The sequence below is a fragment of the Protopterus annectens genome, chromosome 1.part2 (assembly GCF_019279795.1).
Source record: "Protopterus annectens isolate FY-2018-M chromosome 1.part2, PAN1.0, whole genome shotgun sequence".
NCBI classification, from domain to species: Eukaryota; Metazoa; Chordata; order Ceratodontiformes; family Protopteridae; genus Protopterus; species Protopterus annectens.
In genome coordinates this window covers 913,431,938-913,455,258 of record NC_056727.1, presented here as the reverse complement: position 1 = coordinate 913,455,258, position 23,321 = coordinate 913,431,938, and the positions used below count along the sequence as shown (strand labels likewise).

Here is a 23,321-nt window from a genome sequence, read left to right as displayed (position 1 = left end):
GAGGGCCAGGTAGCAACTACAAGGATAAGGATAGTGTTAGTGTCCAGTCCCTTAAAAAAGGCTCTTGAAGAGGCCACAGCTCTTGTGGAGTGATCTTTAATAGATCCCTTCAATGTTTTACCATGGTACCGGTAGCAAAAGGTAATGGCCTTGGAGATCCAGGCTGAAATGGTCTGTTTGGCCACCGCTGTCCCCAGAGCCCTGGGCTGGAAAGAGACAAACAGCTGGCCACATTTCCTAATAGACTTGGTTTTATGGAGGTAAAACCTCAGCTGCCTAGAACATCTAGGGTATGGAGAACTCTCTAACTATCCCCCTGTGGGTTAGGAAATAAGGTCGGTAGGTGGATGGACTGGTTCAAGGATATGTCGTTCACCACCTTGGGCATGAAGGAGGGGTCAGTCCTGAGGGAGACCCTGTCCAGATGGAAGAAAAGAAATGGTGAGTCAGCCATCAGAGCTTGTAGCTCTGAGACCCTCCTGGCTGAGGTAAGAGCCACCAATACGACAGTTTTACAGGTGCAGAACTCTAAGGAGGCTTTGGCTACTGGCTCGAAGGGAGCCAAGTTAAGCTTTTCCAGTACATAGTTGAGATCCCATGGAGGAGGGTTCGGTTTCCTGGGGGGGGGGGGTCTAAGATGAAGGATCCTTCTAAGGAAGAGCTTTGAAGGTAATCTGGATGCTAAGGATGGATCCAGGGGGAAGACAGTCAGAGATAGCAGATGGGTGTGCTTTTATAGAACAGTAGGCCAGCCCTGTCTGCAGTAGTTCATACAGGTAAGACAAGATCAGAGGGATGTCGCTTTCCAGTGGGTCCAGCTGTCTTGTGACACCATAAGAAAAATCTTTTCCACCTGGATAGGTAAGATTTTCTAGTACTGGGTTTCCTGGCCTCCTGCAGGACATTGAGCACATCTGCGTTGTGTACAGGTGTCTAAAGTGGATCAGAATCCTATCAGCCACAGGGTGAGGCTCAAAGACTGCCACTGTGGATGTATCCGAGAGCCCTTGTTCTGTGTGAGCAGGTCCACTGAGGGGGTAAACTTGTGGTGATTGCCCTTGGGAAGCAGAAGAGTGGGAACCAGTTGTGTATTGGCCAATAGGGCGTCACCATCAAGATTTTTGGGGTGTCCTGCTGAATTTTCAGCAGCACTTTTTGAATCAATCAGAAGGGGTGGAATGCATACAGAAATTTCCCCTTCGATGAAATTGAGAAGGTATCTGCTGCCAGTGCCTTGGGGTCTGTTGTCCTGGTGCAATAACCAGGAAGTTGCCTGTTGGTGGAAGAGGCAAACAGATCTATTTGAGGTATACCCCACCGGTGGAACAGGTACAGGAAGACATCTCTGTGAAGCATCCATTCGTGGTTCTCTGTGATGGTCCTGCTGAGAGAGTCTGCTTGGACATTAAAGAAGGGGATGTAAACTGCCTGTAGGGTCATCCCCTGAGAGGCGGCTAGCTCCCAAACCGCATGGCTAGTCTGCAGAGTATGTAGGATTTGGTCCCCCTTGTTTGTTGAGATACCACAGGACAGTGGTGTTGTCCATGAAAATCTTGAGTGGGCCTTAGTGTAGATAAGGGGGAAAGGCTTCCAAGAGCAAGGAGAATTGCCCTCACTTCCCTGACACTGATGTGCTTTAGTTTGTGTGGGTGTTACCACAACCTCTGCAACTGTTTTGTGCCTAGAGTTGCTCCCCAGCCCAGGTCTGGATGCATCTGTATATGCATGACCTGGTTTGGTGAGGGAGGTTGGAGAGGAAGGCCTGGATTCATGGTCACTTGCGACAACCATCAACAAAGTTCTTGTTTCAAGCAAGGTAGAAGGTTGACACTGAATTCCAGGGGATGGGAGTGCTGGGCCCAAATTAACTGAAGCTACCATTGTAGCTTTTTCATGTGCAGTCTTGCCAGGGGAAGCATGGATACACTGGCTACCATGTAACCCAAGAGCCTCAGGTACTGTCTTGCAGTCAAGTTCTGATACCTGAAGGATGCCAAGCACGTGGTCTGTGAAAGATGCCACTTTGTCTGCTGGCAGGAAGGCCTGCATGAGGTCTGTGCGAAACCTGCACCCTAGGAAAGCAATGTCCTGTGTGGGCTCCAGATGGGACTTCAGGAAGTTTATCTGAAACCCCAGAGACTGTAAAAGGGTTTACGAATGAACTGAGTCTTGGCCGGGTAGTTCCTATGGTACCTGGGTATGGGAAAACCAGCAGGTGTTTAAGGTCCTGCATTTCTTTCCCTTTTTGCTGAAAAGATTTGAAGAGATCTGCCACCTTGGATCCGAATAACGCAGAGAGATCTAAGGGGGCATCAATGAGTTTCGCCCTGACGTTATCAGTCAGAGATGGAAGACAAAGCCAGGCATACCTTCTAAGAGCAGACGCTGATGCAGCTGACCTAGCGGAAGCCTCTGCTGCATCACAACTACACCTAATGGAATGTCTGTTTACCTGGGAGGTGAGAGCTAGGAAAAAAGCGAGAGAGGCTTTGCCTGGACAGTCTGGGTGTCAGCCAACTCTTTACAGGCTTTCTCTAGCAGGGCTAGAGAGTATTTGGGCATATGGGTCTGGTAGTTAGTGGCCCTGAAGGACAGAGTGGCAGACGTGTACATTTTCTTTCCTAGGCATTCCATAGTTTTACTGCCCTTATCAGCAGGAAGCAAGGTAGTGGTAGGGAGAAGCTTGACAGCCCTATCAGTAGCAATGGAAATAGTGGCTGGGTCTGCAGGGGGGCACTTAAGGAATTTTTCAGTTTCAGCCAATTGTACAGCCTGTCTGGTCTGCGAGAAGCAGAGGACTGAGAGTCAGGACTGAGGGATGCAGATGAGAAGGCATTCAAGAAGGCCGGCAAAATGGGTGGAACTGCAGAGGAACTGGGGGGAGTCCATCTGGTTGAGGTCATAAAACCTCTTTTGTACTTCAGTCATGACAGAGGATTCCCACTGAAAGTGGCCTCTCATTTTCCCAATGGTTTCTGTAAAGATTAAGTCTTCAACTGGAGAGTCAGAGTCAGTGGACTCTTCCTCTGGGGAGCCATACCCCAGGGGAGAGGAAATTTGGGTGGTGTAAGAGAGGCTCCGAGGAATCACAGAATTCCTCTTCTCCCTGGCAGAAGTCTGAGGCCTAGGGCTGAGGAGTGGAGGGGGCTATAGCAGGGCTCCCAAAAGTGGTAGGCCTTAAGGCCATGAAGACATTAAAGATACTTTGGCTGAAAGCTTGCCAATGTGGGGTGCTTTCAAGCGGTGGAGAAAGGTGCTTTGTTTTTTCTTTAAAGGCCTTGCAGGCGTTCGAACTGGAGAAGACCTTGGGCCTGAGACAGAACTAGGGTTGGCATGTTCCGATGAACCCACAGAAAATGTAGGTTCCCCCTCGACGTCTGAAGCAGGCATTGGTAATGCCTTTAAGGATGTGCTGTAGGCTCGCTATTGTGCAGCCTCCTCCTGGATACCCGCTTTATCCTGGCTGGCAAGAGCCGATTCCTCTACCAGGCCAATGTTGGCCACAGGCGGAGGTATGGTAGGTAGAGGCGCAGCCAAAGGAGAAAGCTGCGTGGTTTTGGGCCTTTTCTTAGGCGGTTCTGTTGGGGCATCGGAAGCATCTTTCATCCTTAGCACGAGTTGCTTAAGATGTTGGTTCTCTAGGTAAAGGTTGAGGGCCTGTAAGTGGAGGCATAGGGTTTTAGGGACAAACGCTTTACAGATGGGCCAGTTTTTGTGGTCGTTTTCCCTTCCTAAGCAAAAAAGGCACTGATCGTGCGTGTCTTTGTAGGGAATCTGCTGGCCACACTTGCCCCTTCTGGATGACATGAACAAACATTAAAGTAAGAAGGACTGAAAGGTTCCCCAACAGGGTACTTATCTGAATTTTATCAGACGTTAGCAGTAAGCAGAAACACCTGGCATATGGCTGGCGCTGAAGAGTTCCGAGGGCTGGTGCGTGCAGACTTAACTTTTATGGCCCACATTTCCTGTCAGCCACGTCAGACGTCCAATGCACCAGGAGGGACTGAAAAACTTTGGAATACTGGCCTGACGACGTGACAGAAAAGTTCCTCTAAAAAGGCTTTAGTCTGAAGGACGTAATGGACATGTGATTCTTGCCAATGTGAAAAGAAGATATGGCTGCTAAATGTACTTTGATAGTGAAATAGCTGGCTCCACTGTGAAAAAGATTTGCCAGAAATTCCAAGCTTGCTAGAAGGGGAGTCAAAAAAGGATCACGACTGCTCTCAACTGCCCAGAAGGAGTACCTTTTCCATCTGCTTTTGTAAATCTTGTGTAGAAGGTTTCTGGGAAGAAGTTAGAATATGAACAACAGAGGATGAAAACCTGGACCATCTAGCCATCACTGGAGTTGGAGAAACTATGCTGTCAACATGAGGGATTGAATGTCCAGATGAGGTGATCCTGACAGGTGAGATAGTAGATCTACAGCCAAGCCCAGTACCCAGGGAGAGCATACTAGATGAGGCCAGAGGAAGGAAAAATCATACCCGTCGAGGACAGTAAGGGGCTATGAAGATGACCGTGATCCTTGCTAGTGCCTTCTGTAAAAATTTTGGAATCAAAGGGATGGGAAAAAAAGACAAAAGTCCTGGGGGACAACTGTGGAACACAGAATCCCTGGGCGACTCCCCCTCCTGGGAGATCACAGCAAAGAACGTATTTGCTCTACGACTGTTGCACTAAGGGACTACTAATGATGGAGAAGGACAAACCTGCTCAACCTAATACACTAGACTTGCCCAGGATATGCACTGCTATTAGAAAGAAGTGAAGACATAACCCATTGCTACACTCTCGTGGCCTCTCCACGTAAAAGCTAAGATCTGGTTCCTCCCAGTTTGCTGCTGTACCAGATGACTGCCATGTTGTCTGTCTGGATAGATGTCACATCTGAGGGGAGAGCATCCTGAATGGCCTGCAACTCTAGGAGGACTGCACTCATCTCCAATACACTGGTGTGAAGACTGGTCTCGGACTGTGACCATGTACCTTGGATCTCCCATGTAATGCCCCCCTCCAATACTCCAAGTGGGAAGCATCGGTGGACACCATGGCTTAGGGAGAGAGAAGGTTCAAAGAATGTCCCTGTGAAACATGTGGTGACTCACCACTAATAGATATGTGTTTTACAAATATCCGTGAAAGACACTTGGAAAGACAAGGACATGTGATGAGCCCAATGGGCAGAGCTCTGACCTAAAAATGACTGGCTCCCAGCCAAATGGTTAAAGCAGCACCTGTCCATCTTTATGTGGTAGTATGCATCTTGAAGATCTATCAAGCACATCCAGTTCTCTCTCTCAGGAAAGGGAGACTAGACTGCACTGTGACCCTCTGGAATTTTGTTTTCCTTAAACTGTTCCAGTAATTCAGGTCCAGATTTGACCTGTGGTCCCCATCTTCCTTGACAATAAAAACAATCGAGCAAATTCTGGATCCTCTTTGGTCTGGTGGGACCTCTTGGATGATTTGATTGTATAGAAGTTTCTTTATTTCTGAAGCAGACACCTCCCTATGAGAGGGTGGAACATCTAGAAGTTGTTTTAAGGAGAAAAAAGGGATGTGTAAAGAAATAAAGTATCCTCTGCACCCCCATCTGTCTAGTGTGATGAAAACCCAGTTTGACGGATGCAAGGAGAGGACTCCTAAGTGGAGATGGTCTCCTCCATAGGAACTGGTGCAAGACTTTTCGCCACTGACTGCCCCTATGGAACAAGAACAGTAGGGCCCAAACCCTGAGAGATTCTTTCGAGGAAGGAACTGAACTGATTTGAACTAGACGGGATAGTCTTCTTGCTGAAATGAGAGCATTCTCTCAAAAGCTGAGCTCAGTACAGGTCCAGAGAGCTGAACCCCCCAAGGGATGTGCAACCAGAGACACCACATGGCTAGGGTGCGGGGGGGGGTATATTATATGATCGAACTTTCAAAAGTTCGACTGTCATATAGTCGACACCATATGATCGAATTTTGACAGTTCAACCGTTTTAATGGAGATCTCTGTACAGCGCAGAATGGGAAGATTTCCCTTTTCTGCACTGTAGTGAGATCTCAGAGTTGGTATATTTAAAGAGTGGGGGTTCAATCATATGGTATCAACCATATGACAGTTTAACTTTTCAAAGTTTGATCATCTAAAATAGACCCTGCGGGGGGCTGATGGAGTAAACTATCTAAATCCAAAGCCCTAAGGAGGAAGAACGTCTTCAAAGATCTCTGTTCCAAACCCATACTGTCAAAGTCAATGCAGACTACTTGGCTCAGCTATTCAAGACTGCTCCAAAGGAGTCACAGCCTATCAAATCAGAGAACTCACTGGTACTGAGAAACTAAGCTTAGGCACCAATTCACACTTGACCCTGGTGAAGTCAGATCCAAGGGCCCTGACTCGAAAGGTCAGATCAGAGAAGAAGCAACTACTGAGTGGCAGGAAGAAGCTGCTCCCTTGGCCCAGGTGGAGGCCAGAGCCACAAGGACCCCCAACTGATCTGGATTCAAAGGAATCTCATCATCTTATCCATGTCATGTGGATGGCACCACATCTGGCCATCTCCCTGAGGTACTTACCACCACAAAAACAAGAGCAGACCTGGATAAAACCTCTGCCACACTGTATAATACCTGGACAATACAGCTCACAAGGTTCAAGGAGGTTAGAATACGACTTCACTTTTTCCATCTGTGGCCTATTTAGTACTTCCTACTTTGGAAATGCATCATGTAGGTTAAGTAATTTGTTGCAGTAAGTAAAAGGGAGGATGATGCAAGTACATACTTCCTGAATCAATCCATCATTCCAGACACCCTGTCTGGTGGGTGAACAGCAGGGCTTAAGGAGTAGCGGGGGCCTTATCTGGTCAAGGTTTGGGGGTCTCACACCAAACTGCCCAAATATACAGTCCGAATCTTTAGGAACAGGAGTGGACTCTTCAAATGTCAGGCAAGGATGGTACCAGCTAGGAAGACTACAAAGCATTCCTACATGCCTACTGCAACCTCTTCTGTAGAGACAGAATACGGCAAGTCTCATTCTTCCTGCATTAAGTGGAGAAATGTACTTAATTCTGGGCCATCCAGAGAGGACTGGGTTCCAACAACACATACCTCCTCCTCAAACACTGACCAAAGACTGAGAGCGCCATCTATATATCTGGACTTTGTGTTGCATTCTATGAACTTTTGGGGGAGGGTGCAGAAGACTCAGATGAAGAGTAGGGCATTTTTTCCGATTTCTTACAGCACAGAACTACAGCAGGTTTTCATGGGAGGTCTGTGGAACTGTCCCTTCAGTATCAGTATGTCCACAAGTTATGGAAAAATGAGACAAATCCAGCTAACTTCAGCACGAACACAGAAACCAAATTCAAAAATAACTCCACAGATGAAGAAACTCAACCCAGGAATCACGATGTATTGAGACCAAAAATAAGTTAAAAATGTTAAATGTTAACCTTTTAAAGTTCAGACCCATAGTAGCAGGAGCTGGCAGTATCACAGAGCCTCTAGGGAAGTTTATTGACCAAACATTGAAGAAATTTGTTTCAACTTTAAAATCTATTTGTAAAGATTCTTGGGAATTTCTTAATGATGTTCAGCAAAGTTTGTACAACCCAAAGATATTAATGGCAACTATAGATATTATAGAGTTATTTCCAAGTATTCCTCACTCCATAGGACTAGATTGGTTTAATGAAATCTTAACCACACACTCTGAATTAAGTAACACGATTAAGTTACTGGTGGAGTTTATGGAGGCAGTCCTTGAGAATAATTTTATTTATTTTAACGGAGAGGTATTTAGACAAAAGAAAGGTGTAGCGATGGGCGCTCCATGTGCCTCGACATACACGAACATAGTATTATATTATTGGGAAAACAAATTCATACTTTCAACGAGTTGGGCTGAACATATTTATTATAAACGCTACCTGGATGACATTTGTATACTATGGGACGGTGATATGGACAGTTTCTCAAATTTTATTACCTACATCCATTCCACTACAGGTTTTTTAGCTTTCACACACAACGGAAGTGAAAATTCCCTACATTATTTGGATGTTCTTTTATTCAAAGACCACGTTAATAACATTTTTCAATCTAAAATATACAGAAAGACGACTTTTTCCAACACATTTCTGCATTTTGATAGTGGCCATCCTTTTTATCAGAAAAAAGGTATAATAAAAGGACAACTCATCCGTGCATCCAGGATGGCAAGTACCCAGGATCTATTTCTTAAAGAAGTTGATTTTTTATAAAAACTCTTTTTAGAAAGAGGTTATCCAGCTCACTTGGTGAACAACCTAATAAAGGAAGCTTTGAGTAACAGGGAATCAAAATATCCACCATTACTTGGTAAAGGTAAGGCACTAGAGCATTCACATGATGCTGAACAACAATCATTATACAACAACTTTGTTTACACATATACCAGGGACTCGCAACAAGTTGAAATGACTATTCTGACATATTGGCCAGTGTTGACACTGCAGGAGGACATTAACAAAATTATACCTGCTAAGCCCGGATTCACAAGAAAGAGAGACATTAATTTAAAGGGTTTATTTGAAAGTAGGAATAATGACAGAAAGTATTCATACTTTTCCAATAAGGTAGGCACCTTTAAATGTGGTGCATGCAATCAGTGTCCTTACATACACAACAGTAGTAGCTTGTATATTTCCTCTAGGAACTTTAAGGTTAATGCGCAAAGTTATTATAACTGTGCATCAAAAGGGGTGGTTTATCTCTGTGTTTGCATGGAATGTTATAGTTTTTATGTTGGCAAAACCGAGAGGCCACTAAGAAAAAGGATCTATGAGCATTTATACGAAATTAGCAAGAAGAAAGATACTAATGCTTTTTTCAAACATTCAACGCAATGTAGCAATATGCAGTTGCAATTCCTTGTTCTAGACCAAGTCACCCAGGACCCTAGAGGAGGTGACTGGGAGATACGTTTGGAACAAAGAGCTTTTATGGCAATTAAAATTAAATGCAACAAGATTCCCAGGTCTAAATGATAGTATTAGTATAGTAAGTGCACTAAAATTAAATAGAGAGAAGTTATGAACAAGGAAATACTTATTTTTAGACACTTGGTGGTTAACTACATTTAGCCAGTGAAGAATTTTTATTTTATCTATTTTATTATTTTTAATTTAAAATGTGTTTTCACTACAGGGATTCACATTACGAAAACACAAAATATATATTTTTTAACACTTGTACCTTACAATTTATAGTTATTTAACAGATTATACTCATGTTCAGTTTTATACGTAATGTATTTATTTATTTTATATGATGGTTTATTTTTAATATACATGCATTAATTTACTTAGACAGATCTCAAACTAATTAGTTGTGTAACAATATTAGTTCTGTAGAGATAAGCATTTCGAATATTTAATTACTATAATTAATGGTATGGGTGGTTAATTAACAGGTCACATGACTAATGTATGATGATATAAAATGGCCTTGCTTTCCACTGTTTAACATCTTGATAAAGCCTGGTATGAACCAGGCGAAAGCGCTTGATCAATTTTTGTTTCTTATTTATTAAAGTTATTTAACATTTTTAACTTATTTTTGGTCTCAATACATCGTGATTCCTGGGTTGAGTTTCTTCATCTGTGGAGTTATTTTTGAATTTGGTTTCTATGTCCACAAGTTATTGTGACCATTACTTTGGTCTGTGAGAGCACCAGTGTTGCCCTATGTTATCTACATCATCATCTCTGTCAGCATATACTCAGTGAACCATTTAAAGGCAAACGAATTTACTGTTGCCAAGGCTTCCAAAACTGGGCCCAGTGTGGACTCTTGTCAATGCCAGAAAGAAAGCTGCTGGAGGCATCTGTATCAGGTAGGCAAAAAAGTCAGTGTTGGGAACAGACTCTGCATGTATGGCACCAAGCATAGCACTGATGCAGATATGGTGTCACACAGATGAGCACAGCCAAAGGCAATGGTGACATCACTGCTGGTTTGATACGATTTAAAAAAAAAAATGAAGCTGTGCCATGGGGCAGCACCATGGATTCCAGCTTCAGCACTGTAAAGTTTCTGAATAGGCTGAGCAAAATGTCTGGTGAAACATGGAGGCTTACTGGGGCAATAAATACAAAACAGGGTCTTAGACAACTCTCCCATCACCACTCACCACTGGTATGAAGCAGCAGCCACCTGTACCAATTGATTTCTTGAGTCAGCAGCTGATGCCTGGAACAGACTACCAAATAACATTAAAGCAAGCACTAGGTTATTGGGGGGGGGGGGGGGGGTGACAGTTTTATTGGCAGGCTAGAAAGGAATTACTACCAATGAATGAAACATGTGTAAATACATATGTACCTGTGTTTAAACCTTTAATTTTCAAATATCTTCAACTTTTTTTTGTAATTAAAACACGAGAGACAAGGAGGAATAGGCCAAGGCTAGTTTTGAGGATACTGGCAATTACTTATAAGAGAAATTGCCTTTAGCTTCCTGAAAAGGCCAAATCTTGGTCTTTATTTGCTTAACAGCATTTACAGAAAAGCTTCTGAAGTATAGCAACCTGCTGCTTTAGGACCCCTTGCACTCTGATGTGCCAGTACTGGGGCTGAGAACTGGTCAACATCAAAGGTCTAAAATAGGATGCCCTACTGGCTTGGCCTTCTTCCCAATGACGGCCTGTTTCATTAAGAAACATTTTAAGTTCTTCAGTTTTGTGTTGCATGAATAAACTCTTAGCAAATGGAACATTAAAGTAGTGCTGTGCTCCTCTCCTAAACAATATATGCACAGCTAGTGTGTGCACTGAAGTGTGTTAAGGTTCTACTGTAGGCACAACAATGGGTTTGACAAGGTAAAAATTAAACAGGCTCAAGCCAAACCTGTCAAGTGGGAAGAGAGAAATATGCCAGTACAAACTAATAAAAAGTACAACAAAGGCAGAGAAAAGTAAAAACTTATAAAGACTTCTCAACAGGAATGATCAGCAAAAAAACGGACCTGAATCAACCTCTGCAACAAGAAAGTAATAAAACATAAGGCAGCCTGACAACTCCTCCATTTTTTTTTTATTTTGGGAAGTCTGATCCTTTCAACGTGCTTTTACTCATATAATTTGGTTCTTTCAGGTTTAGTGCTTTTTTGACTTCTAGGAGCACTAAGGGAAGGAGGAACAAAATGGTTGTGCAACAATTGTGGCTGGGAAGTATTTTTAGTTTCACAGTCTGAGTTATGCTGTTTTGTAGTCTGTATTATGCTGATTTAATCCAACAGTTACGCATTTCATCAAAAATAGTTTTGTAAAATCTTACCATAACCATAGATGTCCTTCTCTTCTATGTTGCAGTATTCTAGTAGTGGGATTTTCTGCCCTCAGGTGACTCGTACGTCGGCTCCTATACAAAAGCTTCAGCTTGGCTGTTGCAGTGTGCGTGGGATGTCACAGGTACGCCATAAACCAGGGGCCTTAAATGTGACGTCTGCACACACAACCCTCAGAACTTGAAGGCCAGCAGGCAGAGAAAAAGGCCCAGCAGGAAGAATGCCAGTGGTTTTCAGGGGTGTGACCTGGTGACCTACTGTACTGTGGATAGGACAGGCAATGAAAAAGAGCTGAGAGGACAAGTAAGGACAACGAGCTGAGGGGACTGGTGGGTGGGAAGGAATACTGCAACATGGAAGAGAAGGACATCTATTGTTATGGTAAGGTTGTACACAACTATTCTAGCTCCTTCTGTTCCTATGTCGCAGTATTCTAGTAGTGGGAGTGTACCATAGCTTATGCGGATGAGAGGGTGGTGGTATTTGAAGAGGATTCAACAAGAACCTAGAGGATTGCCCTGGCGAATCCTGCTCTAGCTCTAGAAATTTGGTCCAGCTTGTAATGTTTGGTGAAAGTGTGGACAGTGGCCCATGTGGCTGCTTCCAAAATGGATGCAGTGTCTAGTCCTTTCATGAAGGCCCTGGAGGCAGCCACCACCCTAGTGGAATGGGCCTTTACTCCAACTGGAGGGACCTTTCCATGGAGGGAGTAACAGAGGCAAAAAATTTTCCTAATTCAACATGCGATGGTTTGCTTGGAGACTGCCTTGCCCAGGGCTCTAGGATGAAAGGAGACAAAGAGCTGGTCAGTTTCCTAATGGTTTTCGTTTTGTCCAGGTAGAATCTTAACTGCCTGTGCACATCCAAGGAGTGCAGAATTTTCTCCCCTTCATTACAAGGGGAGGGAAAGAAAGTGGGTAACTGGATAGATTGGTTAAGAGACAGGTCACTGACCACCCTGGGCATAAAAGAGGGGTTTGGTTTGCAGGATTACCCTGTCTTTGTGGAAGACAGTGTAGGGAGGGGCAGGCCATTAAGGCCTGCAACTCTGACACCCCTTCTGGCTGAAGTGATGGCCACCAGCAGGACCATCTTCCATGTACACATCTGTAGGTAGGAGGCCCCAGATGGTTCAAAAGGGTGCTGGGTTAGTTTCTCTAAGATGTAGTTCAGGTCTCAGGGTGAAGGGATAGGTTTCTTTGGTGGTCTCATGTGTAAGACCCCTTTGAGGAAGAGCTTTAAGTCGAGCCTGGCTAGCAAGGGGGGGGGGGTCGAGGGGCAGCCAGGCTGATATAGCAAAAAGGTGTACTTTGATTGAAGAATAAGAGTCCCACCTTTAGTCAACTGACACATGTAGGACAGAACCAGGGGGACCTCTGCAGAACAAGGGTCCCTTCCCTTGTGCAGACACCATTTAGTAAATCTTTCCCACTTAGCCAGGAAAGATTTTCTGGGGGTAGGTTTCCTTGCCTCCCTTAGGACAGAAAGCCCATCCTCTGAGTAGTGGTGTCTGAAAGGGATTAAACGTTTATCACCCACAGAGTCCAGGATAACATCTGCAAGTGTGGGTGTAGGAGAGTTCCTTTGTTTTGTATCAGTACGTCCACCTTGTAGGGTAACTTGAAGTGATTGCCTTTGGCTAGCTTGTGAAGTAAGGGGAACCAGTGCTGCCTTGGCCAGTAGGGAGTCACTAACATGATTTTTGGTTATGTCCTTCTGTATTTTCAGGAGGACTTTCTGAATCAGTGGGAATGGGGGAAAGGCATAAAGGAACTTCCCCTCCCAAGAGATGCTGAAAGCGTTTACTCTCCATGCAAGAGGGGAGTAGGCTTTTGAGCACAAGGTCTGCAGTTGCCTGTTCTGGGGGAGGCAAACAGGTCTACTTGTGGAGCACCCCACCGGTGTACTATGTCCAGGAAGACCTCTCTGTTCAGCATCTATTCGTGCGGAGGCGAGGAAGTTCTGTTCAACAGATCTGCTTGGTGGTTGTCCTGTGAGGGGATGTAGGCTGCCTGCAGGACTAAGTTGTGGCAAGAGGCTAGGTCCCATATCAGCAGGGTTAGTCTGTACAGCTGATAGGCCTTTGTCCCTCCCAGTTTGTTGAGGTACCACATATGACCGTGGTGTTGTCGGTCACTATCAGGAGCACGCCTGGAACCAGAAGGGGAAAAAAGGTTTTCAGCGCTAAGAAGACTGCTGTGATTTCCCTGATATTGATGTGGTTGGCCTGTGGACAGGGATACCACTTTTCTTGAATCCTGTAGGAAGCCAGGGTTGCTCCCCAACCTGAATCTGAGGCATCTGTATGTATTGTTTGGGTTGGGGTGGGTTGGCTGCAGTGGGATCCCCAGGTTTAGTTGGACTTGCTGGATCCACCAGCTGATTTCTGCCTTTAGACAGGGAAGAAGGGGAATGACCAGCTCTAAGGTATGAAGATGGGCCCAGATGCTTTTGAGATACCACTGAAGCTTGCGCACGTGTATTCTTGCCAGTGGTAGCATGGGGATGGTAGTTGCCATTAAACCCAGGAGACGGCGGAATTGCCTTGCCGTCACCTTCTGGGATACTAAGGTTTCCTGAAAGTGGGAAGTCAGAGAAAGAACCTTGTCCTGTGGGAGAAAGGCCTTCATTTTGTCTGTTCTGATTCTGCAGCCTAGGAAGATCTTATCCTAGCCTGGGACCAGGGAGGATTTTGGCAGGTTGACGGTGAAACTTAGATTCTGCAGAAGGGACATGGTGAAGTGTAGATGGCCTTGAGAGAGTATCTCTGGACTCTGCCAGAATCAGGATGTCATCCAGATAAGGGTAAATCTGGATTCCCTGGATTCTGCAAAAGGCAACAGCTGGGGCTAGGCACTTTGTAAAGACTCAGGGGGGGGGGGGCATGGATAAACAAAAAGGCAAGGCAGTAAACTGGAAATGAAAGGACAGGTCCAAGATGGGTCTCCAGAGCCATTTTTTTAGGGGTCCAGGAACAGACAACAGACAGGAGTAGAAACCCCTTCCTTCTTGTCTTAAGGGGACAGGTTCTATGGTGCCTAGCTTTAGAAGGTCTGCCAGAACTTGTGGCATGAGGTGGGCCTGGTTTTTGGGAGGGAATGGAATGCTTTTCCCGGGGGGGCGGGGGGAGCATTACTTTCCAGGATAGGAAGTACCCCTTTTGGATAATGGATAAGACCCATTGGTCTGTGGTGATTGATTGCCAAACTGGAAGACAGTGGGAAAGGCAGGACGAGATGGGAAGGTGGGCAAGGCAGTCACGCATTACTAGGGCTTCCTTTCTCCTGAAATCAGCAAAAAGAAAATTAGAAACCCAAAGGTTTACTTATCTTTTAAGATGAGACGTCTGCGAAGAATTGATCGTACGACACAAGGTCATCTGCAGCTGAAGAGTTCTGAGGATTATGCGTGCAGATGTCACATTTAAGGCTCCTGGTTAATGGCCTACGAAAGGCAGGACGAGAGGGGAAGGTGGGCAAGGCAGTCACGCATTACTAGGGCTTCTTTTCTCCTGAAAGGATAGTCTGGGCTGATGAGGTGGAGCAGAAGGTCTAGACATGGTGGGTATTCTTGTCCCCTCTTCTAGATCTGGAAGAGGAGGTAGAAGCCTGCAGATTATGCCTCACACAAAGGTATCTTTAGCAAAGTAGTTCCTATAATACTTGGGAATGGGTAAAACCAGAAGATGCTTTATGTCCTGTAGTTGTTTACTTTTTTCATGTAGATTTTTGAAAAGGTCTGCAGATTGTTTACTAAAAAGGGCACTGTGGTCCAGTGGTGCGTCCAGGATCTCAGACTTGAAATCCTCTGGGAGGTTCTGAAGTCTTAGCCAAGAGTACCTCCTGAGTACAGAGACGGATGCTGCAGCACTGGCAGATGGTTCTGTGGTATCGTAGCTGTATCTGATGGAGTGTCCAGCTACCTGTTGGGCCAAGATTAGCTTGTATGTCATTGTCAGTCTTAATGGGGCTGTCAGGCAAAGATGCCAGCATGGAGGAGGCTTGAGAAACCAAGTCTAGTGCGTACTTAGTCACATGGGTTTGATAACTTATGGCCCTGAAGGCCAAAGTGGAAGTATATACCTTCTTTCCCCATCCTATCCATATACTTGCTATCTTTATCTGTGTTTAGGAGGGAGGCAGAAGGCAGCAGTCTAGATTGCTTATTTGCAGTGGTGGCAATTACAGCTGGGTCTACCAAAGGTGGCTTAACCAGGAATTTCTGGTCCTCTGGTACTGTATAAAAGCGGTCAGGACGCTTGGGGGCCAGAAGCTGGGGCCTTAGAAGCTGAGTTGAAAGCACCCAAGTAAGCAGGTAGAACCGGGGGGGGGAACACTGCCAACGGGGAGGGTGATTCTACTTGCAGCAGCTCAAAGTACCTTTTAGGGGTGTCAGTCATTTCGGACGTATCCCATTTCAAGTAATCCTCCATCTTGGTGATGGTCTCACCAAACATAATATCCTCAGGAGGAGAATCCCCTTCCACAGATTCCTCATTAGGAGAATAATATTCCTGGAGGGAGGCAATCTGGAACACATATGAAATGGACTCTTCTGAGGAAGAGAAGGAAGAATCATGCTCTTCCTCCCTGACTTGAGGGGTCATGAGTGGGAAGGAAGAGGCAGGAGGAGGCCTAGGGCTCAAAAGAGGCAGAGTGTGTGTGTGTGTGTGTGTGTGTGGGGGTGCGGCTGAAGGCCTGACAGCCATAAAGGCCTGCATGAGGGAGGAGGTGAAGGCCTGCCAGTCTGGTGTTACTTCTGTAGAAGAGGAAGTATGCTTAGTTTTCTGCTTCTTTTTGGCTGTGGTGGAAGCAGGGAGCGGCCTGGCATCGGGCATGTAGGCTACCAAATCCGAAGTCTGGATTCTGGTCGGAGGTACCCCCAAAACTGGTTCCCCCTTGACCTCGACGGAAGTCTGGATAAGCTCTGAGGATGTGCCGGTCATCAGCTGCGCCACAGCTTCCTCAAGGGACATTGTTGCAGTCGACGGATCTGTCAAGCGCACCTCAACCCCTAGACTGGCAGTGTGTCTGTAAGCGGAGCAGCTGGTGAGGAAGGCCTAGGAAACTTGGGCTTCTTGAGCGGTGGTTTGGGTGTGGCCTCCGATGCTGGATCCATTCTAAGGGTTAACTGCTTAAGGCGCTGGTTTTCAAGGTAGAGGTTTAAAGCGGCCAGACGGCTGCGCAGAGTCTTGGGCACAAAGTACTGACAAATTGCGGCAGAGGAGTAACAGTGTTCCCAGCCTAAGCAAAAAACACACCTATCATGGACGTCTTTATGGGGTATCTGGCGCCTGCAGTGGCATTTTCCCTTTTTACCTGACATCAGCTAAAGGCTTTAGAAGGTCTGCCAGAACTTGTGGCATGAGGTGGGCCTGGTTTTTGGGAGGGAATGGAATGCCTTTCCCAAGGGGGGGCATTACTTTCCAGGATAGGAAGTACCCTTTTTGGATAACGGGCAAGACCCATTGGTCTGTGGTGATTGAGTGCCAAACTGGAAGACAGTGGGAAAGGCAGGACGAGATGGGAAGGTGGGCAAGGCAGTCACGCATTACTAGGGCTTCCTTTCTCCTGAAATCAGCAAAAAGAAAATTAGAAACCCAAAGGTTTACTTATCTTTTAAGATGAGACATCTGCGAAGAATTGATCATACGACACAAGGTCGTCTGCAGCTGAAGAGTTCTGAGGATTATGCGTGCAGATGTCACATTTAAGGCTCCTGGTTTATGGCCTACGTGTGACGCCCCATGCACATTGCAACAGCCAAGCTGAAGCTTTTGTATAGGAACCGACGTACAAGTCGCCTGAGGGCAGAAAATCCCACTACTAGAATACTGCAACATAGGAATAGAACATTTGACTTTTCATTGTATAGTTTTATCTGCTATGAGAAAGAGCAAAATAAGCCATGTGACTTTTGGAGACTATGGAGACTTTCAAAGGCAAACATTAGAAAAATAATTTTGTTTAAAATGCTATGTATTTTGAAATATCACATTTTTATTAGTTATCTTTTATTAATTTAACATTTGGAAAACTGGGCTTATAGTCTAAAAGCTTAATTTGGCTTTGTTGTTAAATCTACACTGGTCTAGAAAATACCAAAGTCACCTAGCTCTGAACACTTATTTTTATACCATAAGAGACTAGATGGTTATTTCTAACTGTGTTCTGCAAAGATATCACACTTCACAACTATGAGGCTCATGTTTCACCCCCACAGTGTGTGAATGGGGAAGATTTGACCCCCCTCCCCACATACACACAATTTTAACGTGAGCAAGTTGGCTTAGAGGTTTAAGGAGCTGTTAACCAGCTGTTTCTCGATGTCCAGTGGTGCAATGTTTGATTCCCTTAGTTTCCATTGCCTAACTGTGCGACTGAGCAAGTCACTTAACCAGACACTGCTCCTGAGCTGAGTCTAAGGGTCCATGGAGATCAGTGTTCTACCCTGGAAAACAAATGCAAATAAATAACACAAGATGGTAATTTTCTGTGTAGATGCACTTTACAAATGGACAAGTGACCTGGAAGAACTGGTCTCTCAAGAGCAAATTAATACTCACAAACTCTGACAGAAATATGGTCTCTGTAGCAGAATTCTAAGTACAACAAGAAAACAAAGGCAAACACAGATTCACAGAACACCATGACTAAGAAATACAAATGTTAAGCATCGGCTAAGTTAGCACACCAACTAGTATATGTCAAAATACCTGTTTCTGGGTCAATAGCTGCTCCTCCTTTGACTGTTAACTTCATCTTCTTTTCAGATTTGCTGGAACCTGAAAGGTTTACATTACTGTTTTTAGCTTTATAAATCACTAGGTCAAAATCGGTCAATATAACAGGCAACTGGAACTATTCACATGTAAAGTTACTACAATATGAAAATAGAAAAAAAATTACATCCACAACCTACAGACCTAATTATCCCTTTCCATGCAGTGCGTGACAGCTTCAAAAGTAGGTAAGTACTCACGGGTATGTAAATGTGGACTTTAATACAACTAAAATAACATGATGGGCAGGCATGCAGCTATGGCTAGCGATCTGAAGGCATGCTAATATTATGATTTCAGATTAAAAAAAGTTGGAACAGTTTAGACAATAGTGAACACCACTTATAAGGCACTCATTTCATAGGTTCATAGGTTGGTACTAGGCTATCAGCCCTAGGGCCTACACAAGCCTAGCCATAACAATTCCCTGGCTATTTCTTCCCACATTATTTACTTTCCTAGACCCCTGTCTAGCAGGGCGACTGACGTGATCCCTGGGGTGAATTTCCTTTCTCCCATCCAATCGTCAAGGTTCCTCTTGAAGAGGTCCAAAGAGGCACTCTGCTTGACATGTATGGGCAATCTATTCCAGAGTCTGGGGAGTCTCTGGGTCAGGAACCTATCCCTCCAGCATGTTTTGTTTATTGTGATGACAAGGTTTAGATCCCTGGAGCGTGTAGCTCTGAGGGATTCGGATTTCTTTAAGTGTAGCATGTCCAACAGCTCTGGGTTTGACATGGCCTTGTATGTTGAGCAGAGATCGCCTCTGAGTAGACGATATGCGACAGAGTATAGCTGGAGTTTTTAAGGCCAGCGTGGGGCATCTGCTTTAGACCTGTGATTCTTTTAGTGAGGTATTTCTGAGGCCTTTCCAGTTGTTGCAGATGTCTTGAGAGGTACATACCAAATGGGGCATTGTATTCTATAATGGGTCTAATGAGGGATGAGTACAGTGGGACAATGACCTCCTTTTTTTGGATGAAAAGCCCTTCATGATGAGGTGTGCCACATAGAAGGATTTCCTGACTGTTGTGGCGATGTGGTTATCGAAGGTGAGACCACTGTCCACCTGTGTCCCTAAGTCTCTTATCACACTTTCTGTGTTTAGTGTACTGCCACCTATATGGTAATTCATGGATACATGTTTTTTCCCAAAAGGGATAACAATACATTTCTTGGCATTGAGCTTGAGCCCATGGCTCTGGCACCAAGCATCTGTTTCTGTAAGGCCCTTTTGTAGAGTATCCACATCATTTGGGGATTCAATAATGGCTCCCAGTTTGCAGTCATCTGCAAACTTTGTTAGTCAGAGTCCCTTAGTGTTGACCTGTACTTCAGAAAAGTAGATGCCAAACAAGAGCGGCCCCAGGACTGAACCCTGAGGTACTCCACTTGTCACTTGTCTGGAGCTGGATTTGGAGTCGGCTAATTTTACAGTGTGGGTTCTATCAGTAAGCCATTTAGCAACCCATTGGGTGACATAGGGATTAATGCCCAACTTAGTAAGTTTATCTATGATTCCAGAGTGGGGGATGGTGTCAAAGGCCTTGGCAAGGTCTAGATAGGCTGTGTAGACCACCTTACCCTTGTCCATGGCTCTGGAGACTGATTCAAAGAAGTCAATCAGGTTCAGGAGACAAGATCGGCCCTTCACAAACCCAAACTGGGTGGGGTCCAGTGTTTGAAGGTTGCCAATGTCTTTGTTTATAAGTTCCATGATAATACGCTCCATGGCCTTGCAGATAAGGCTTGTCAGACTGATGGGACGGTAGTTTCCGGGATCCAAGGTGGATCCCCCCTTGTGGAGTGGGATAACTGTAGCTCTGCGCCACACTCAGTGGGCACGAAACCTGAGGTGAGGCTATGATTAAACATGACACTTAGGTGAGGTGCCAGTTCATATTGTAGTTCATGTAGTACACAGCCCGGGATGTCATCTGGTCCCATGGATGCTGTATTCTTGGCTTTAGAGAATGCGTTTTGTACCTGTGTGGCCGTTATTACTGGAATTTGGCAATCTTCCGGTATTGAGATGGGCCATTTAGGGGTGAGAGGGGGTGAAGTTGGCACTGAATCGATCTGCCAGGATATTGGCAATATCCTTCGGATCAGTATATTTAATGCCATTCTGTTTTAGCTCAGAGCAGATCTGAGCATTGCCATTTAGATTTTTGACATAGTTATAGAATGCTTTGTGGTTGTCTTTGGAATCTTTGGCAATTTTATTTTCGTAACTAGCTTTGGAGGATTTTATGAGGCATCTCAGTTTCTTACTGAGGCTAGTAAGGGAGTTTTTTGCATCCTGGGATTTTCCTCTTTTCTGCAAAAGTTTCTTCCTTTTGTTGTAAAGTTTGTTTATGGCAGGGGACCACCAGATTGGCTTCCTTTTTTTGGATGAGAGCATTTTGGTTCTATTTGGGATGGCACGATTCATGCATGTGTGGATGTGCTCGTACAGTGCCTTAGTGTAGGATTCAGCAGTTGAACTTTCAGTTCCCGTCTGCATGGGTGTCATGAAGTTTGTCACTTCTGACTTGAGTAGCATGAAGTTGGCTTTGGAGAAGTTTTTTTATGGTGGTGGGATGTGGATGTTAAGGGTGATTAGCTTATGGTCAGACCTGACTAACGAGGGGGTGACCATAGGTATGGAGCATTGATTTCCCATGTTGGTAATGACCAGGTCTAGGATATTGGAGCCCCTGGTGGGACTATGGATTAGTTGATCCAGGGCGTTGGAATTTATGAATTCCAAGAACCATGAGTAGTTTTCCCAGTTAATGGCAGGGTAGTTAAAATCACCCAGTATTAGGGTGTTTGGTTCTATCTTAATATTTTCCAGTATGTTTAGAAAGGTGTAGTGAGAATCTTGGGGTATGGTGGGGGATCTGTAGCAAGCTACAATTTGGATTGCAGTCTTACCTAGTGTTAGTTGCACTTGGAGAATTTCAGACACATTGTGTTGGCCAACTAGCCTGGTGGTGTGAATATCCTTGGTGAATATTGACACTCCTCCACCTTTAGTGTTTCGGTCCTGGTTTGGTGGCGAAAAGTGTGGTAAGAGTTGTAGCCTGGTATTGCAGGGGTGCTCTCTGGAGCCTTAAACCAGGTCTCAGTTACTGCACAGATATCGATGTTCTCCATTTTTAGGAGTGCCTCGAGAGAGTGCATTTTGAGGTTTAGACTTCTAGCATTGAGTAGCATTACCTTCAGATTTTGCATGCTTGTACCTGTTACGGTGGTGGTTTTGTCCTTTGAAGTTTGCCTAAAAAGGCACTATAGGGTGGCAAGAGCCTTAGCCAGTAACCTGAATCCCAGGGGCGACAGGTGCAGACCATCTCTGGCAAAGCATCGTGGTCTGTCAATCATGTCATCCAAGGCAGACAGATACTGGATCCCCTTTGAATGACACCATAAGCTTAGCCAATTGTTGAAGTCAATCATTTTATCCTTATATTGTGGTATCATTCTGGGCGAAGGCAGGATGCTACTCAGGGCTAGGGTCATACCTGCCTGGGCCACATGATCCGAGAGCTCTTCCATGTCTCTTTTCATGTAGTCCAGGGAGGTACGTCTCAAGTCATTCACTCCAACATGGACAATGACAGAGTCATATTTGTACTTGTTGTGGAGTGACTTAGCTTTCATATTTTTGTGATTTCAGAGTACCTGGATCACTGCCAGGTTTAGCAGCTGACAACCTTAAGTTCATCCAGAACAGATAACTATAAGATGAAGGCAAATCCGACTATGTTAAGGAGAAAAAAATATATCAGCAAATTGGCATTTTCACATACTTTAACCTGCTTCAGCAAATGCTTTCCTCCCGATTCCTGAAAATTGCATGGGACTTAAAAGCAGTGAGTGAGTTTCAATCCAGATGCATAACACAAGAAATGACAGGCTCTAAAGTTTATGGTTACTGAAACCTGAAACAATTTTTTGCCCCCCCCCCCCCCAAAAAAAAAAACCCCACCACCACCAAATGGCCTCCATCAGTTTCACCTCTAGCTCTCTGGCTTCTTCCTAATAGGGATGGAATCTGTCTGCTATAGGAAATTAAATGATTCAGCCAACTCAAAACCATACAGCCAGTGCAAATGTTGACAAGTGCAAAAGCATTCATTAACGCATTAAACCACATAAAATACGGAGTCAAAAAGTAATTTTCTGTACTATAACAAATTCATCTACTCATTTGGGCTGTATATTCAGTCTAGGGGCAAAGTACACTCAAAAATGTCCTGTGTTCAAGGTAACTGTAAGTGGAGAAGTATATTAACAACACTCCCAGTTCTTTGTGGTGGAGAACAATTTTCACGGCAAAGACAATATGAATCCCCCAAGAAAATGCAGATATGTAAAATAAACAGACAAGTCAAATGGCATTGCGAATATGTTGTCAAAAATGGAAAGGGTAAAGAGTACAAAAACTTTTGAGTAAAGTAATGCAATCTATGGTTATTTGTTTACATGGAAAATGGGCTGATCTACGAAAAGGAAAGTTGTGTAAAATCTTAACCATAACCTTAGACATCCTTCCTTTCCATGTTGCAGTATTCTACATGTGGGAGTTTACCCTTCTTCCTCTCCAGTTCAACAGGCCAAGTTTCCAAAGATTTTCGGTCCCTCCAGGTGCGTCAAGACATCTGACATGGCAGCTGGAACATGGGCCATAAAAGTGACGTCTACATGTACCAGCCCTCAGAACCTAAGAGAACGCCCCGTCGAAGCCAATCCTGTAAGGGCATAGCCTGTCCACTGTCACCCAGGAGAGCAAGTGCAGTCTGACAAGAGGGGAAGGTGGGAGGGAAGGAATACTGCAACATGGAAGAGGAGGACATCTAAGGTTATGGTAAGATTTTACACAACTTTCCTATGTCCTTCTATTCCAAAGCTGCAGTATTCTACATGTGGGTGAGTGCCAAAGCTCACTTAGGATTGGGGGGGTGGCCTGGATGATGTTTCCAGGAAACCATGTAGGATAGCCCTGGCAAACCCTGCTTTAGCCCTGGAGATATGGTCTAATTTGTAGTGTCTGGTAAAAGTGTGCACTGAGGACCAAGTGGCTGCTTCAAGAATGGCAGTTAGACCCTTGAAAAATGCTCCAGAAGAGGCCATTGTTCTGGTGGAATGGGCTTTGACATTACCCTGCAAAGTCTTTCCATGGTGTAGGCAAGCAAAAGGAAATAGCCCTGAAAATCCAGGCCGA

General features: G+C 44.8%; 1 protein-coding gene across 1 annotated transcript in view; it reads right to left on the bottom strand.

The window, feature by feature from the left end:
• The window catches only part of PARP1 (poly(ADP-ribose) polymerase 1), a 2,301,307-nt gene that overhangs the window by 1,288,484 nt on the left and 989,502 nt on the right, over nucleotides 1-23,321 (bottom strand). The window contains exon 14 of the mRNA XM_044060208.1: nucleotides 18,047-18,115. Within this exon, the coding sequence (XP_043916143.1) occupies nucleotides 18,047-18,115 (69 nt within the window). The remainder of the gene's footprint in view (nucleotides 1-18,046; nucleotides 18,116-23,321) is intronic.